The sequence below is a fragment of the Melozone crissalis genome, unplaced genomic scaffold (assembly GCF_028551555.1).
Source record: "Melozone crissalis strain CALT ecotype California unplaced genomic scaffold, PUWL_Pcris_2 ptg000042l_1, whole genome shotgun sequence".
Lineage (NCBI taxonomy): Eukaryota > Metazoa > Chordata > Aves > Passeriformes > Passerellidae > Melozone > Melozone crissalis.
The window spans coordinates 36259849-36278038 of record NW_026535820.1 but is presented as its reverse complement, the minus strand read 5'-3'; the positions used below and the strand labels follow the sequence as shown (position 1 = coordinate 36278038).

Genomic DNA, 18190 nt, shown 5'->3' with positions numbered 1-18190 from the left:
GAATTAAGTTTTGATTTCAGTAAGCAGTAAGGGGCCTTACAGAGAGCAAAAGAAACAAGGTTCATTTTGAGGGCTATCCTTCGAGCCAGCACTTGCACTGCAGCTTTCCCACTCCCAGCATCTCCCGAAAGTCACAGCAAGCTCACACAAAGGTGTCACACAGAGGTTCTTCTCACTATTTTCTCTTCCTAGAAAGCTTCCAGCATGCAGCTTACTGAAACAGCTGGGAAAGTTCTCCCCTCCTGGCATTACACAAATGCTGAGAAACTGGCTGCTTATACAGGGAAAAATCTGCTTTCTGAAATGGAATTTGGATGAACAGTATTTTCTGTTTATGAAAGAACATATCTTTCCGCTTTGTTTGACAATTTTTCAAGATTCTGATCATACTGGAAATGCTGTCAGATGATTTGTTTTGCTATCTCTAAATGAGATGAAATTCTTCAATAAGAAACCATTCTATCAGTAGCTAATACAATAACATGTATTAAATATGGTCCATTTTTCTGACCATAACAATGTTGTTAAAGCAAAAGATTTGCCGAAACAGATGAACTTTTTTTTTTACAAAACATGCTTTATGATCAAATCACAGATCAAAATACGCTGGGTGTTAAATATGAAAATACATCAAAATCCAAGCACATGAACTGTAAAATGAGAATATCTGCTGGCAAATTTCAATAGCAGCAAACAAAACCCACTTGTTTTTGTTTCACAGCACTGAATTTTTCTATTCCCACTCCCTTCTGAGAAATGCAGTCATCAACTTAGGCCTATTTTTTTGCTAATATACAGACAAATGTGCCAACTCCTTCCTCATTTTTTCCATCTTTAAAGTAAACACCTTTATTTTCTAAAGCCAGAAATGACACATCAGAAAAGTTTTACTGTAGGATAAATTTTAATGCATATAATGCATCAACAGGCTACACAGGGAAAAAACCCCACAATTATAAGTAATACCAACAAAAGAGGGGATGGCTCAAGGAATTCAAGGGAAAACATGAAGGCAGTGGGTAAATAACTGTTGTATTGCACTGAGGGCAAAAACCAAGAAATAACCTCATCTTGTTTACCATTACAACTTTAAGAATACTGTATAAAATATTTGTTGTTGAGATTATTTCTTCATAGACTGACCTCCCAAAATATATTATACACCCTTCATGAACTAAACCCCTCTAATTAAAAAAAAAATTCCTTTCCAAGTGCCTGCTGTTTGCAACAGTTTGAGTTTTGGTGCCCCAAAGGCTCACCCATTTTCACACCTAAAACCAGGGGGTTTGATTTTATAAGTTTTGAAATAGTTCATTGATCAGAGAAAATCCAAATGTGAAATGAAAATCCAATCATCTTCTCATATCATTGTATGAGAAGAAGGGAATGAAGGCAACAGAGCACACACACAGGCTGATAACAGCTTAAGCAATCAGCTTGGAGGAGAAAGGGAAAAGTGCTACAGTCAACATTTAATGGCTTCACTGGCCTCTGTAAAAGGAACCAGGGGTCTCTACTGTTTTAGTAAGCAAGTTCCCCCACTAAAAAGAAAACCCATCAAAATGAACATCTGATTAACTGGAAGAACAAAACTCCAATGTGCTGCTGAGAGCTGCAGGCAGAATGAGCAGTGCCAGGGAGATGCTGGGCACACGGAGCCACCCACCCTGCAGCTGGGTGCTCCCAGCCCCGCTCACAGCACGCCCTGGGCAGATGAGACCCCTGGGCTGAGTCCAGACAGCGAGAGCAGGGCTGGAAATGCTCCTCCTCAGGGAAAGGGGATGCCAGGCACAAAGCAGAACATTTCCTGCCACCCTCTCCTCGCTGCTGAACAGCAGGGGAAGAAACTAAATCAAACCCAGTAACATGAAACAGCAGGAAGAGGGAGGAAAAGGAATTAAGTCTTTTGCACAACAAAGTTATGTTGTTACACTATTAAACCAGTTCTCCCTCCCCAGAGCTACAGCAGGATGTCTGAATTCACAGCAATTTCCATAGACATCAAAAAATGAGAGAAAAGTGGATACTGCTGGCTGCACTTTACACTTGCAGGGTGCTGCCCTTCCTAGCAATACGACCTACTTTGAAGAATACCACCACTCTTCACTTATTTGCTTAATTCAAAGAGATAACAGACTCATCATTCATCATCTCTCAAAGCACAGCACTCATGGAAGGTTCATTATTCAGGAAGAATTTCTACTCAGTAAGTAGCTTGAATATAAAACCTCCACACTGAGGATCAGCATCTCTACTGAATAGTGATCTTTATTGCAACACAATGATTGCACTGAACACTGGTGCGTTCAGACCTGCTTACGAGAATGGAAGTTCTTGAGTCTGGTCTTTTTACACAAATGTAAGCACTTAATTTAAAACCATATCATTTTCATAGATCCAGGAACCACTAACAAGGTATGAAAGAGATTTGTTTAAATGACAGAAAGCAGCCTTGATCAATTCTGGATGGAAACAAGAGAGAAGAAGGAAAAAATTTCATAGGACTGCTTATTTTCTCAGAAAACTTGGAAAATACTCACTTGCACAGTTAAAGCAGGTAATATTTGGACCTCATACCATCAAAAGAGATGTCATGCAGTTAGCCTGCTGATATTATTTATCAAAATCAAAGTGAGAATTTGTTCAGAACATGGGATAATCTTAAAGCTTCACAAAGGCAACTAAAATTGTTCATCATCCAATATATAACCTACAAGATCTCACATAGTGAAAAGCACACAATAGGAAACTTTAAATTTAAAAATGGGAAACAGTATCCTTGTTTAGTGTCAGTTGAGAACAAAAAAACAAACAGGTGTTTTCCCAGTCAAGACTGCTAAATTACAAAAATCCTCTCAATCCTCTTCATTTATTTTAGATATATACATAACATACAAATGAAAATAATACATATAATCAATTACTAGTGCTACAAAGAACTACTGAGGAAAGCATTCTTTTCAAACAGTTACAAAAGAATTAATCCTCAAATAAGTTATCCTTCAAAATAATGTTACAGTCTAGAATAATTAAATTACAGGTCACAATCCATAAATGGTAACACTGCTTTTCTAGCTGTATATTTGATACTGCTATGTTCATATAAAGTGAAGTTCTTCAAAAGAAAGCAACATTCTCCATGTATTTGCGTAGAGTTATTTGTAATATTTCACAAACATGAAACTGGCTCTTCTATTAGGATTTCCAGTCTCTTATACAAACTGTACCACACATATTAAGATAATGAAATACAGAATAAATTCAATGTGTTTAAAGGAAAAAAAAAGGAAGGGAAAACAAAAAGACAACATTTGGTATTTGTTTGGATAAACTATCTGTGGTTCCATAACAACAAGGAAGGGAAACAATTTGAATCTGTACAGATCAAAACCAAACAGCCAACATAAATTAACTCTTAATATTTTTCATGCTTCATAGCAGGAGTCTGAGTCTGTAACTTCAACAAATATTTCAAAATAATCTCATCACAATATAGCTAATGGTCCAGGACACATTTAAATTGATGCATAGAAATAAATGGAAATAGTAAGTCAAATGAAGAGCAGATGGTCACTCTAAACACTTCATTACCCTCCAACCCTTTTATTTCTAATGCAGAAAAAACAAAAGAATAAAAGAACATTTACCATAGTCTACATTGGAAAACAAGTACTAAAAGCCTCCTGTTTCTCAAGTATTTAAAATACTAACCCAGAAACACTACATACTGCTAGCAGCTGAGTTCATCTTTCCAGCAAAAAAGGAAACTATTTGTACTCATCCTTATCCTTCGATTTACTTTGCAAAGAGCCTAAAAACTCAACGATGTGTATGTTCTCCCTCCTTCTCTCCACCTCCTGTCCACATCATTTGACTTTTCAGGTCCGTTCTTGCCGTCCCATGTGAAACCATACATTTTTAAAGTATGGAGGTTTAACCTTTGAATTAATAATTTCCCCAGTAGCTACCAGTGTTCCCCTAATGTCAGCTGTACAGATGTTCACAACAAGCTGCCCTCAACCTGCACCTTTTGTGCCCTGGCAGAGGGGGCACAGAGGGCTGAGTCAAGCTGCCTGAATGAGCTGCAGAGCCAGCCACAGGACTGAGAAGGAACAGGACTGAGAAGCCTTTCAAATTCCTGACAACTGCAGGAAAACATGGAAATTTTCTAAACTAGTAAGAGGGAATAGGACAGAGAACTGTGCTCAAGCCCCAAACCAGAAGGAAGCAGACCTCTAATGCTCTTTCAAAGAATGCCTTCCAGAAGAGATCCCTCACAGCTTGTGTAGCTAGCTGCTCCTGGGAGGAAAATAAAACTACTTTTACAGACTGGGAAAACAGAGTCAAGTAAAGGAAGATCCATGAAACTAAAATATATCTGCTCTTGCAAGAAGAAAATTCATTAGGTATCATGCTGGTAATACAGATGATATCCACACAGAAAAAGTATAGATAATTGCTGAAGGAGAAGATTGCAAATGAAAAGGGAGAGTTGAAATGGTTGGGAATTTAACAACAGAAGACCTGAATTGCAAAATGGGCCTAGTCTTGAAGAAGGCAAGACACTAAACAAGGCCTCTCAGAGAAAGTTACATAAAAAAGGTATTTACAGAGGCAGTGCAAACAGGAGCACAAGGAAGTACATGAAGACAAAGCATATGCAGAGAAGCAGGAGCAGAGAAGCTGTCCCCTTTCAGTTTCAGAAAAGAAAGAGATGAACAATAAATCTCATACTTTATATATAGTTATACTGTCATTCATACAGTCTCTTCAGCTTTCTTCTTCCTATACCATCTTCTGCAATCCAAACAAAACTCATCCTCTGCTTGCTCTTACGCATGTACTGCACTTCCAAAGTCTCTTTGCTTCTATTTCTTACCTCATAGGAACTTTTTACACGCCCAGATGTTCTTTTTCCTCTTCAGGACTAAGAGCCCAAAGCTACAGGCTTCCCACCCAGCACTATAGGCTAGAACAGAACCATCAGAACAAAGCCCCAAAACATATTAGACATACACTTGACAAAAAAGTTTCTGTATTGTCAAACTGTTCTGTAAGTTTCCTTCTTATAGACCCTCTTCCTTCAAACCCCTGGTAGTCCTCAAAGTTTCTCCAAGCCTTGCTATCAGACAGGTAAGCCCAGGGCAAACATCTGCTAGGAAATGCATTTTTGGGCTAATAAATGAGAGCCACAATGACTTTTCACATGGTTACTCTCCTAAGCATAGCTTAGTCTGCTAGTCCACTGCTAAAAGGCATCTGAACAAATGCATACAGCAACCTTATCCTCTCCCCAAACACATAAGCTCTCCATCAGAAAATTAGTACCAGGTGCTCTTGCTTTTGCATTACACTGCTCTCATCACTGGCTTTCTCCCCCTCCCTGGTTGTCAACTCTTTGCAGCAGCACTCCTGTCATCTTGTCTATCTGTATTACACTGAAAAATTGTATTGGTTCTCATTAATAACTAATGGAACTCACAAGCAGAATCTCTCTTACATATGCCAAAACAAAACGCTGCTTTTTGTCTCCCTATTCTACAATGTACTCCCTTTCCTACTATGCTTCTTTTATCTGCTGTAGATTTATTGGGGATGTTTGGCAAGCACATCAAGGGCCAAAAATTCCCTCTTCTCTCTCAAGAGCCCAATTTCATGCATTTCTGAAGCATGGCTGCAGTCATGTTTGCACACCCCATCTCATTTTTCTCTCTCTGGGGCTGTGCATGTTCCTGATTCTGTATGTGATTGTACTGTGAATGCCTTTCACACACCTCCAGTAACCACTGCAGCAATGCATCAAGGCATATGGAACAGGGATAACATAATTAAAGGTTATTACCAGCAGACAACACATTGAGTTTCAGATACAGCTGCTTAATCAGAGCTGTAAGGTACTCAAAAGGCATTTCAACACGAACTGAAGAAGCAAAAATATCCAACCTCTTCTACAACAGAGCCTGATCAGTTTATGAAGGAAATTACTGGTGCTGGTGCTCATATAGGAACTCATGAAAATGAGAGGCCTTTCCCTTTCCAGTGTTGCAAATATGCTTTTAACATTTTCCAGCAGGTATTCTAATTTTATGTTGTTGAAAGGTAACTTCTGCATAAAGAAGGCATATTACCAATTTTGTAAGTGATAAAAGCTTTAAAGAATTTATTAAAAAATCCCATTACCCATGTGATGTAATATATCTGTCAGAGGGGGGTGTATGTGAGTGTAACTGCTTAGTTAGGAAACTCCAGAGCAGGACCTTAATCCAAGTATCTATATGCATATTAGAGCATGTCTCTAGAGATAATATTCATGAAACATTACTTGGAAGTCATATAAGATATGAAAGAAAGAAAAAATGAGTTGCACTTCTCTCCTGATATTTATAACTTTATCAAGTCAAATACACTAATCAATAAAACTGAGATGACTGCTCTAGAGTTACTTTAACATTTACATTTGATGTAAGCATGGAGGCCAGACAGCAATTTTTGCTATGTTGGTGTTACCCCAATAAGAAAAGAATACGACACATAGCAGATCAGAGATTAGAAAACAGTACTGAAGAACATTTACTATTCCTATCCTGAAGTGTTTCCATAGCAGCCAAAACAATTATTAAAACAGATACACCAAAAGGATGGCAATGAAATAATAGAAAAGCCATTCATCTGAAAATAATTCACAGGTCTGAAGAGTTATATTTGAGTTGTTGATTAATTTAATCCTTAAACATTACATACTTTCTAATACATCACACAAGTCTTTGTAACAGCCTTCACAGCAGCAGAGGAATTTATCAGAGCAAGAAGATTTTTAGAAAGAAGTATTTATAACAGACAACATGTTGACTGCTGTGGATTCACATCACAGAAAATGTAAGGTATCTCAGATCGCTTTGCAGGATGAGGATTTTCATAGTGGAGGAAGCTTACCATTTGCTTCTTCTTTTATCCCACTTAAGAGTACAGAAAGCCAAGAACACTCTACACATTCTCCTCCCGCCCTCCCACAATTTATCAGAAAATACTGTTTTCAACGGCATTAAGCAACATTAATTCCTGCTACTCTTGACAGTCACACTGAATAGCCATCTTTCATATCTGCCCTTTAAGCTTTCATTAGATGCACCTAATTAAAAATCAAAGGCTCAGTTCTTAGAAATGTCAGCCATCATGCTTTAGAGTTAAGAAAAATTTGGCTTTTTGGCTTTATCTGAAAGCTATCTATGTATTAACTAGCAGGGCACTATCACTGCTGCCTAAATGTCAATGCTCTCCCCTTGCATTCTTTCTGTAAGAACACAGCATCACCTACAACCAGTTCTTCTCTCATTAAAGTCACAAGTCCTTCAGAAAAACAGAGGCAGGATTGTTTTGGCAACAGTGAGCAAGTGGCCTTCCATCTACCTACAACCATGCTGCAAACTCTGACCAGCTACTAGCCTCCAGTGTAAGTGAGAGTGGAACACAAAAGATACTGAACAGGTTCCCAATAGTAAAAAGAAATACACAGACAGCTATGTGTGAGGGAGGAGGGATGATTTCTAATGGAAGAGTTTTTCTCCTTGCATCAGTTCTCATCACTGGATTTCAGATGTGCAGACACGTGGTGTCAGGTCAAGAAGAAGTAATGACACCATTTATGTTCCCCTTCCCATGGGAAATCACCCCACAGCAACAGAACTGGGCAACTGCCACTCACTCCTGTGTAACAGCACCAACCTTAATAGCATCTCACATTCAACACAGGGCCCCGAGGGGCTCGTGGGTCTCAAAAGCCATCCAGTGCATTATTCTGTTCAGAAAGAACACTTTTAAAGCACATGATTCTTGCCTTAAGAGTGAAGAAAAAAGCCAGCATCATTAGGCAATCCTTGAAATTTCATGCAAGAAGCTGAGTATAGAAAGCATTATCCAGGGGTATCTGCAGTGCTCAGAATAATCTTATGTTGACATTTGCGTGGGGGCAGCTGGGTACGAAACAAGTTTGTGAAAGCCAGAGAACACCTACAAATGAGAGAGTACACAGCACAGAGAAGGGCAGGCTAGCAGATGGGGTAGTCCAAGGGCAGAGCACATGCAGTAAAAAGAATAAAGTGCAAATGCTCCAGAAGAAAGAGGGTGTGGAAGCACCAATAAAGAAGGAAGGTGACTCTAGTTCACTACTGCCATACAGCCTAGAGAAGAACGAGCTAAGGGAAACTTGGAGATCAGGATAGATCTCTGCTTCTGTTGCCACCATAAACTAACAAGAGCTTACAAGACATGTACTTTCTGATACAGACACTATCACACAAATTATAACATTAACCACAGAGACAGTTATTGATTTACTGATGCAGGATTTATTCTTCCAACAGCCCCCACCTATAAGAAAACACTGTAGCAGAATATGTTACATTTAACTTGGACAAAAGTTTCAGGGTTTCAGTTTTATTGGAATATATTAAAAAATGAAACAATAACTAATAGGAAAAGAATTCAGAACCTTTTTTCTGTGTATATAGCTAATTTTCCTCCAGTCATATAGTTTCTGTCATTCCTCCACACAAGCAAATAAACCCCATAGTCTTTGAAATCCAATAAACCTTTCAATTACTTCTAAACAAAGTCTTTGAGATAGCCTAAAAAGTTGTGGTTGCAAGAGTATTGTGTTCTAATATCAACAAGTTCCTTTTTCAACTAGAAAGGCAAGGGAGGAGCAGTGTCAGCACGAGGAGCACATTTTATAGATGCCAGTATCTCCTGAAATAAGTGCTTGCAAACACAATCAGCAGCACAGTGAAATCCTCTGCAATCATCTCTGTACTTGACTCCATGAGTAAGCTGCTCATTGGTGATGAAGCCCACACTCCCTCGTTTTGATAAAATTTGAGCTAAAATGAAAGAAAGCACCATACACTTTTTTTAAGGGATGTTACTCAATTCATTCAGCTCCACCATCCCATACCTCCGCTTGTGAGTATTAAAGCACACTCTGTTTCACGCCCTATTCCCATGAAATGTAAACCTGCAAAGCTCAGAGAAACTCTACTGATCAACTTCTATAAACACTGCAATGCCTCTTTCAGTTTTTCTAACTCTCAGTGTGGGTGTCACTTTCTGTTAAAGAAAGGAAAAAAACATGAGGAACAGATACGTAACTCAACAGAACAGTTTTTATCCTCAAAACACTGACAGCTTTTACATGCTCCAAAGTCCTCCATCACTCTAGTGATTTGGGTGAAAAAAAATAAAAACAACTTCTTACTCTCTCTTTGGACAGCTGAGCTACAACCACCACATGTGCAGCTCACATTCAAGCAATGGCAAGTCTAAACTTCATTTGGAGGTCCATTCAAGCAAGTATGCTTCACAGTTTCTTTACTGGGCCAAGCAGATATGTCCATATGTTTTCAGCACTCAAGGACTATGAGCATCATTACCTCACTTTCTGATCCTGCAAACCCTCAGACCCTCTTAAATGGGCTCTACAGCAAAATCTGACCTTTGACAATCAGAGTATGACCTTAAACAAAATATTTACTGAGCTTATTGACACAGACCTCTATCAGTAAACGCTTAGCACACTGATAACAATCATCAACTCTATATTATAAAAGATTTGTGCTGAGCTGCTAGGAGGAGTGCAGCAAGTTGAGAAGGAGTTGTGAGGAAAGGAAATACATTAGCATTTCAAATATCTAGAAATGTGCAATGTAGTCTGTAGGCAAGGGAGGCCTGATAATGCTGCAGCAAGTATCTCTAGGTGGCTCCGTTCACATACTTCACTTACAGGAGTCTTACTCAATCTCTTCTGTTTCTTTCAAGCAGAAACAATAGGGTTGCCAATTTCCATGTTTTAGTGAAATTATGCCAATATATACAGATGACAGCTAATATGAAAGGCACCTAACAAGAGTCTAAAGGTACTCTGAAAAAAACCCTCGGTTTTATATTGCTGGAGATTAAAGCAGTGCACAATTTCTCAAGCTGTTACACTCACTATTACTAAGTTCTTCCACCTGTTATTGGAGACCAAGCTTAATGGCTGGTGACTATTTAGGTTGAAATGGAAAGAAGATTAAATGCTTTTCAAACATAGTAAACTTCTATACTATTTCATGGGAAACTTGGGTTTCAAAAGGGAGGGAAAAGTCAACAGAAAAAAGGATGTGTGGTGAGTACTTAGCAGCTGTGAGGAATGAAAACACCAAAACTGCAAATGACGGATACACACCGTGCAGCTGCGTTTAAGAGCGATAAAAGAACACACAACGGGCTTTGGGAATGCCGAAACACCTACAAACAAACACGGTCCGACCTCAGCGAGCAGGCACAAACAACACACGCACAGCCCCGCAGGCCAGCCCCGTCCCTTCCTCATTCCTCACTCCTCCGGCACAGCGGCGGGAGGGGAGAAAGTTCAGCGCCGGCCCCGGCCCCGCACCCGGCTCGGACTCGCCCTGACCCCGGCCCCGCACCCGGGACGGGGAGAGCGCCTCGGGCATCCCGGAGGGCCCTTGCGCCGGCCCCGGCAGCGGGGACGATGGGAAACAAGAACTAAGGAGAAGAAGGAGGCGGCGACCCCCGGAGACCCCCCTGCGGCCGCGCCTCGCTGTCCCCGCGGCGCCACAGGTGCTGCGAGCCCCAGCCAAAGGCACCGCTGCCCCGCAGAGGCTCCGCTCTCCCCCGGCCGGCGCACCGGGATGCCCCCCTAGCCGGCGGTGCCGTCGGGCGGGCTCGGCGGGCAGCCCCCCGCCCCAGCCGGGGAAAGGCACAGGTAGCGCCCGCACCGCGGGAGGGAGAGAGGCAGCGCTGCAAGGGGCTGCTTTGGGCTGCGCAGGGGAGGAGGAGAGCGGCTGCCCACCGCCCCGCTGGCTCCGGGGAGAGGCGAGAAGGGCGCAGACGGCTCCCGCCGGCAGGACGGGGGCGGGCGGCGGTTATGGCGGGGAGGCGCGCCGCGCACCTGGCAGCAGGTGCATGCAGGCGGAGACGGAGGGAAGGGCGAAACTAGCGAGGCTTTCCCGGAGAACGGCGCCTGTTGTGCGGCCGGGGGGGGGCACTCGCAGGTGCCCGTCGCCGTGGAGGGGGGGACGATGCGGAGGAGGGGAGAGGGTAGCTGCAGGCGCCGTTTTGCAGGCGGCGGAGGGAAGCGCGCACTACTCACCGGCAGCTCCACGTTGACTTCGGTCCCGTCCAGGAGAAGGACGCGGCACTGCAGCACCGGCTTGCTGCCGCCGGCCGCCGGGATGTGGACGGGCGCTCCGGCGCCGTGCACGACCCCTCCGGGGAGCGGCGAGGAGGGGAAGGCTCCCGAGCCGACGGCGGCGGCGGCCGCTCCTCGCAGCCCCCCGTCCCGCTCGTCCCCCTCGCCGCCGAGCCCACCTCGCCCGGCTCCGCGCCCGGCTCCGCGCCCGTAGCGCTGCATCGACCGCCGGCCAAAGGTCCTGCGCAGGAACCGCAGCATCCTGGGGGCGCCCTGCCCGGCCGCTCACACCCCCGAGCCCGCAGCTCCGCGCCCGGCCCCGCGGCGCCTCCCAGAGCAACGCAGCAGCGCCGCCCGCCGGGAGCCAGCCCGCGCCGGGCGCCGGCCGCGCCGCCCGCTCCGCCCTCTGCAGCGCCGCCCGGCAGCGGCACGGCGGGGCGGGGCGGGACGCGGCCCCTCCCGCCGCCGCGCACCGGGCCGTGCGGCGGGCAGGGGGAGCTGCTGAGGCGGCCACCTGCGGGGGAGGCCGGGGCGAGCGCCCCGCAGCCCGGATGGGCAAGAGCCGAGCCGAGCCGAGCCGCGCTGCTCCGCTCCTCTCCTCCCCTCCAGAAGCAGCCCCGGCTCCGCGGGCGCTGGGGCGGTGTCTGCGCGACGGCAGCCCCTCGCCTCCGCCCCCGGGCCGGGGAGCGGAGAGCAGCGGCGGGGGCGCGGAGCCTCCTTCCCTTCCCTTCCCTTCCCTTGCCGGCCGGGCGGCCCCTGCTGCGCGCCGCGCTCTGCGCGCTGCCCCCGCCCCGCGTCCCTCCCGCGCCCGTCTGCCGCTTCCGCCCCGTCGGACCGGCGGGAGAGGGGACGGGGGAAGTTACTTGGAAATAAAAAAAGGCAAGGAGTGGGGGGATGGAGAACTGGGCGCAGGCAGAAGGACGGATCTCGCCTGTGTTGGAGGTGGCCGAAGCGGCGGATCCCACCTGCAGGAGGAGGGCATCGCACCGCCTCTCCCGCCGCCGCCTACATCCCCCGTGCGCAGACACTTCTGCCCGGTGCGTGGGAATGCTCCCGCGCTTGCCTTTGCCATCAGCGCGGTCTGGTGGTTTAAGGAAACCGCTGTGAGAACTTGGCCCCGTGGAAAAACCAGACCCTCCCGAATGTCCCGGGGTTTTACTCCCTTTCGCTTCCGTAAGGAGTACGGGTTTGTTTATGTGTCACAGCAAATCCATAGGTACAAATACTCTCACGGTCGGTCTGCCAAAAAGTTAAGTACTTATGTATTCTGGCTCGGGTGGGAGCATTTTTGCTGAATTGCTACTGGACGTGAATCGTGTCTTGCAGAAACAATCAGTGAGGCTAATTCTGTTACCCTATGGTCCAATGTAATCTGACGAGCTTTGAACTGAAATAATTTGCTGCTTCTAAAGTGTGGGTTTGGGGGATTTTTTTCTGCTGTGAATTTATTTCCCTGCACCTCACTTCCAGGCCCGTTTACACAAGCATTGTCCTATTAGGTATTCAGAAAGCCTGCCAAAATGTCTCAGCTTGTCATTTTTTTTATTGAGACTTGATAGTATTAGGTAACTGCCTGCTGTTTCTGCATCCTTTTCCATGTTCCTTCAATGCCCTGGATCAGGTCTTGAAATGTCTCATCAGCCAAGACCGTCACCAAACTGCATGATCTTTGGCAGAGATCTACCTGCAGCCCTTCTGCACTTTATGGCTTCATAAAAGCTTTTATAGAAACAGAGTGGAAAGGTGCTGATCTCTGCCTGCTAATGCTCACAATCAAAAGCAGACGCTTAATACAGATTATGGCTTTTTTCTTCATTTTTTTCCTTGAATTGGGAGCAGAATTTCAATTTTCTTTCAGATCCTGAATGGTGTAGCATACCTTGGGGTTCTTTCACTGCTTTGAACACTGTGAAGATGTCCCAGTCCCAGAAAGCTCATTTGCATACCACAAGCAGCACAAATTATCTTAAGAGTTGGAAATTCAGCTGAAATACTCCTGTCTCTTGAGGGAGCTACAGCAATTCTGGTGCAAAGGAGAGTGGGGTGGAAGAGAGGTCTTGCATCACTTGGGACTGGACTGGCAGAAAACTGAGCAAATCTTTTGCCATGCTAAAAATCTGTTTTACTCTGAAGCTGTGAGACTTCAGCCCTTTGTCTCTTTCAAGTTCTGTCATGGAAACAGGAGTCTGGTATTTTAAAATGCAGAAACGTAGGCTTGCTTGACTTACATTAGCAGCTCACCTGATACAGGCCAGTGGCCATACCCCAGAGGCAACCCTGCATTTACAGAACTGCCATAGGGATGCTGAGGTCCCATTAAGGCTCATCTTAAGAAATACAAGGTAATGCTCACATTAAAGCATCTTTTAGAAGGAGCTGGTGGTGGGAGGAAATAAAGCTGGTTCCTTAGTACCCAGCCTCTCTTGGAGTAAAACAATTCCACCGTTATTTTGTCTCATGTTACCAGCAGAGCTATCTTTAGCTGTGAAACAAAAACCTTGAGCAACAGTGGTACTGAGGATGCCTTGAGAAGTATTTAAACTAGCATTTATATTCAGATTTCTACATAAATGTTTCACCCATCTATGTCCTCTCTTCATTTTCAGATGGAGAGGTCCTGAAGGGGTTTGGTTTGCTGGCACCTGTCCTGCAGTCCCTCCTCAGAGTAAGCCTGCAGCTTGCTTGCTTTCCAATGAGAGACACAAGTTGAAACTGCCATGGTCCTCATCTGTACTGTAGTTAAGGGCATTTCCCTTAAATCTTTATCAAAATAGCCTTCCACTGCAACATTAACCTCCTGCAGAGTACTCCAGTTTCCTCTGGAAGCCGTGATTTGATTACTGCCACAGGAAAGGTGGTGACATAGGCAAACCATTTTTCCTAACCCCTGTTGAAGTTCTGGTAGCAATCCCTGCAAGTTACCAGTCTTACCCTTGGCTTTGCCATGGTGCTGAGCAGTGTGTAAATGGGAGAGCATTTACCAAAATCCTTCCTGACATTGGTGTAGCAGCAGCAAGATGGGAAATCTCTAACCATTGGAGGCCCTGTTGCTGCTAGTACCTAAATAACTACATAAAAGTACAATAATAACTACAATAAACTTTGACTTTGTTCTTGCTCTTTCACTCAGCGTTTTGGTTTCGTTCAAATCTTGTCTGGAAGCTTTTGGAAAGCTTGGAAATGGAGGCAGCCGTGTCATGGGGCTGGGGGAGCAAAGCCACTGACAGTTCTGTGAAGAGACTTTTCCTGCAAAGGGCATGCATGTGCTGCCTGGACATCAGAGACCTCTGTCTTGTTTTACTTTCTGTCACTGCAATCACATTTATGGATTTTTCCTGGCCTGCCAGACTTTCACTCCATGCAAAGGAGTGTTCTAAATTTAATTTACATGCAGCTAGAGTTTCTTTTTCTGCATTTTTGGAGAAATGTTATCTTTACTGAGTAACTTAAACAGGCTTATATTTTGCAAGGTTCTGCCAAGGTATGTTTTGTTACAGTCATTACTTGGAGTAAACTTACATATACAGATTCAAAGAGCAAGTATTGGTGCAAACCCAAATGTCTATGTTAATAAAACTGGGGGGAAAAAGAAACTTGAGAAGTTATGACATAAATTCACTCAAGCTTTTGGATATTAATTTTCTGGGGTTGTTTCTCTAAACACATAAATAAAATTAAATTTTTTATTAAACATTTCATTAAAGGAGATTCTTTTCAGCGTTAGCACTCATTCCATTACAACATTCATGTAGCAGCTGGCAGTTCTATCTGTTTATTTTCCCCAAAAGCATGTCAGTTATGAGCAGGTCTAATGTCACTGATTTTCAGGATTTTTATATATCCAAACACAGATTTAGAATAAAATACAAAGGTAATTCTGAGTTATGTGGCTAAGGATAATTTGCATTTCTAGTCTATCTTTCATCTAGAGAGATCCCAAAACACTTTCATTTCAAAAAAGGAAAATTATATGTAGAACTGTTTTACCAGCACTGAAATGCAGCAGCTGTTTAACAGCACAGAAAAATACTAAGAATCTCTCTCCTACAATTGTAATGGAAATATGCCTTTGAATAGGCAGAAAGTTACCCCAGTCATAGGGCCATGGTGCTGGAGCTGGTGAATGAATTCTTGCAAAAGGTATCACATGGTCATAGGTAGTCAGGACTTTCCTTTATCATGTTCTACTCCAAGTGTTTCAAAAGTCCTCCATTAAGAAAAAAAAATTAATACTTCTCCATTTGGAATATCAGTGTTTCTGTAGGCATGAATTGTGGCAGCTATTGCTGTTCATGTTAATCCATATATACAGAAAAAAAAATCCTTTTTTTTTGACAGAATAAATAAAATAGTAGCACACTGAAGAATAAATGTGTCTACTCAAAGAGCTTTTTTTGTATATCCAGAACGGTTTTTTCATAAACATGAAAGAACAAAAAACTTTCCATTAGAAAATCTGGAGAAAGGAAATATTTCTTGAGGAGTGAACACTTTACAATGCCTCCCTTCCATCTAATGAGCAGGTTCAATATGACTTAATCATATGTTCTTTCCTTTAGTAAGAGTGTTATCAGTTTTGTACTGACTTCAATGCATAGAAATAATATTGATTATCTATAGTCAAACTTATGATTAGGTTTAAAGCATTAATGAAAAAAGTTTTCAATGCTTTATTAAATTGCAAAGATAACAGGTGCTCAGCTGAAAAAGTTGAGGCATCTTTCCACTGGTGAACTGTTTTGATGTTAATCTTTGGTGAGCCTAGAAGACTGCTCAGAGTGTTACCTATAAGCAATCATCACATGCTGAAAGAGTAAAGTTTTCTAGGAATATTTTCTAACTGTAATTATGCATCTTTTAATGCTATCTCCACTGAAAATAGATATCCATGGCTTCTTGTGCTGCGCATGAATTAATAAGCTCTAAAATTTGCCACAAAATTACTTTTGACTGACACTGCAATGCTGAATGATACCTTGTATAGGTCTGATGGGCAACAAACTCTTTATGAGAACTTCTGGAAACTTTCAAGGCTTATTAAACATCGACTGAGCAATAAAGCAAAGGTGAAGGTTGTAATGAACAAGCATCACATTAGATGTGTTTAATTAAAAGAAGCATAAGTCAGATACTCTGAGTACTCCACTGTCTGGATGTTATGCTGGTGGCAGAAAGAGATCCCCTCCTCATTTGGAGACTTCAGCTCTTCACCTGTTGAACTGTTTGAGAGTATCACTGAGGCTGCTGAGTCAGTTTATTTGTCCTGTGCCTACCGGTAACAAGGAAACAGGAAAGAAAAATCCAAACTGAAAGACTGAACCATCAGTGCCAATAGTTTAAATAAAAATTATTATATTTTTTAAAATCAATTTGTATTTCTAATCTTACATTATCCATCACAGGTTTTGCTGAAACCTGAGAGATGTGGACCCAATTTGTTACAGAATCACAGAATCATAAGGTTGGAAGAGACCTTCAAGACCATCAAGTCCAACTCATTCCCCAACACCTCAACTAAACCATGGCACTGAGTGCCACATCCAGTTTTTTTTTAAATACATCCAGGGATGGTGACTCCACCACCTCCCCAGGCAGCAGGACATACTATGTTGTTGACATACTATGAAGCAGTTTCATACAGTAGAAATGTTCTGTAACTCTTGTATTTTAGAAACTACATTTTCCTAAACAGCAAAGAGCTCATTTTAGGATGTAAAATAAATGTTCATTAAAATGTTTTCTATATCTGACTGATAATCTGAGTATAGAATGAAACAGCACCATCTCCCTAATGAACTCTCTTATGTGTATGTGGACTTTAGCTTCCTAGGTAAATTGTCAGACACAAATGCAAATTTATCCCAGTAAAGAAAGCAAAATCTATTACAGGATTGGAAAGCAATATCTCTTCATAATATGTGACCTGGATGGGAAAATCTTTGAGAGATTTTGTGACTTAACATCTACTTGATCATTAAAGTTTCCTGACATGCTACTTTCCTACTGAGTTTGTGGGGTTGTTGTTTCATAAGAAGTGCAGCACCAACCGAAGGAAACCTATTCCAAATCCTTCTCCTCTCCTTCCCTTCCTCCATCAAATATTAATAATGTACATGTGCTGTCAACAGAGGCTCCTTCTTGCCCAGCATTTTCCTCTTTTTATTGCCAGACATTGTGCTGTGCACACACTGTCCTATGCTATCTTGCAGTGATGGCATCAGAACACTGTAATGTTCTTCTGAGTCTGTTTTCCTTCTCTTGTTATTCCTTCCAAATAAATGGGTTTTTATTTAACAGTATTTTTAGTCTCTCTGGATCCTCTGGCAGAGTAAGGCAGTGTAAGGTGGAGAGACACTTCGACCACAGAAAGGGTGGTGATGCTGCCAAAGGGCAGAAAAGGGGGTTCATATCAGCTTTGTCTTGAGATATTCCCATGCCTATGGCATTTACCTGTTGGAATCACCAGGAAAAACTTCTGGCAGGTTTTCAGAAGCCCTTTCCCAAAAACAAAAGTAAAGTCATGTAGACTGGCTGAAGTATGTGGAAAGATCAGAAAGATCCTCCTTATATCACTGGGACAAAATTTGTATCCTTCAAATTTATCAGGAGCAAACACAGTGAATCCCAAGCATGCAGAGAAATAAATTTATTTTTCTCATCTTTCTGAAGTCAGTGATACAGAAAGATATGTTTCCTCTATGAAGGGCTGCTTCTGCTCAGAAGACAGGGCTGCATGATAACACTCAGCAAAGTGCTGGCTACTACATCTTGAGCCAGAGAAGTTTAAAAACATATAAATTATTAATATAATAAATTTCCTTTTATGCATCCTATGACTTAATTATAAAGAAATGTTTTTATATTTTAATAAGAAAGTCTGATAACTTTAGCAATATTACAACACATTGCTGAAGAGTTGGAACCAATTATTTCTTTGTTTAGTTCTATTTCCCTTAAGTGTAGTCCCAGTTACAGTGAAGAAATCTGTCTAAAAATCAAGTC

At 42.8% G+C, this 18190-nt stretch overlaps 1 protein-coding gene across 3 annotated transcripts in view; it reads right to left on the bottom strand.

Moving 5' to 3' along the window:
• The window catches only part of EPB41L4B (erythrocyte membrane protein band 4.1 like 4B), a 166690-nt gene extending 155209 nt beyond the window's left edge, over positions 1–11481 (bottom strand). For all 3 annotated transcript variants that reach the window (XM_054284544.1, XM_054284545.1, XM_054284546.1), the window contains exon 1: positions 11150–11481. In XM_054284544.1, coding sequence (XP_054140519.1) covers positions 11150–11449 — 300 coding nt within the window. In that variant the 5' untranslated portion in view covers positions 11450–11481. The remainder of the gene's footprint in view (positions 1–11149) is intronic.
• Positions 11482–18190: the final 6709 nt, after the last annotated feature.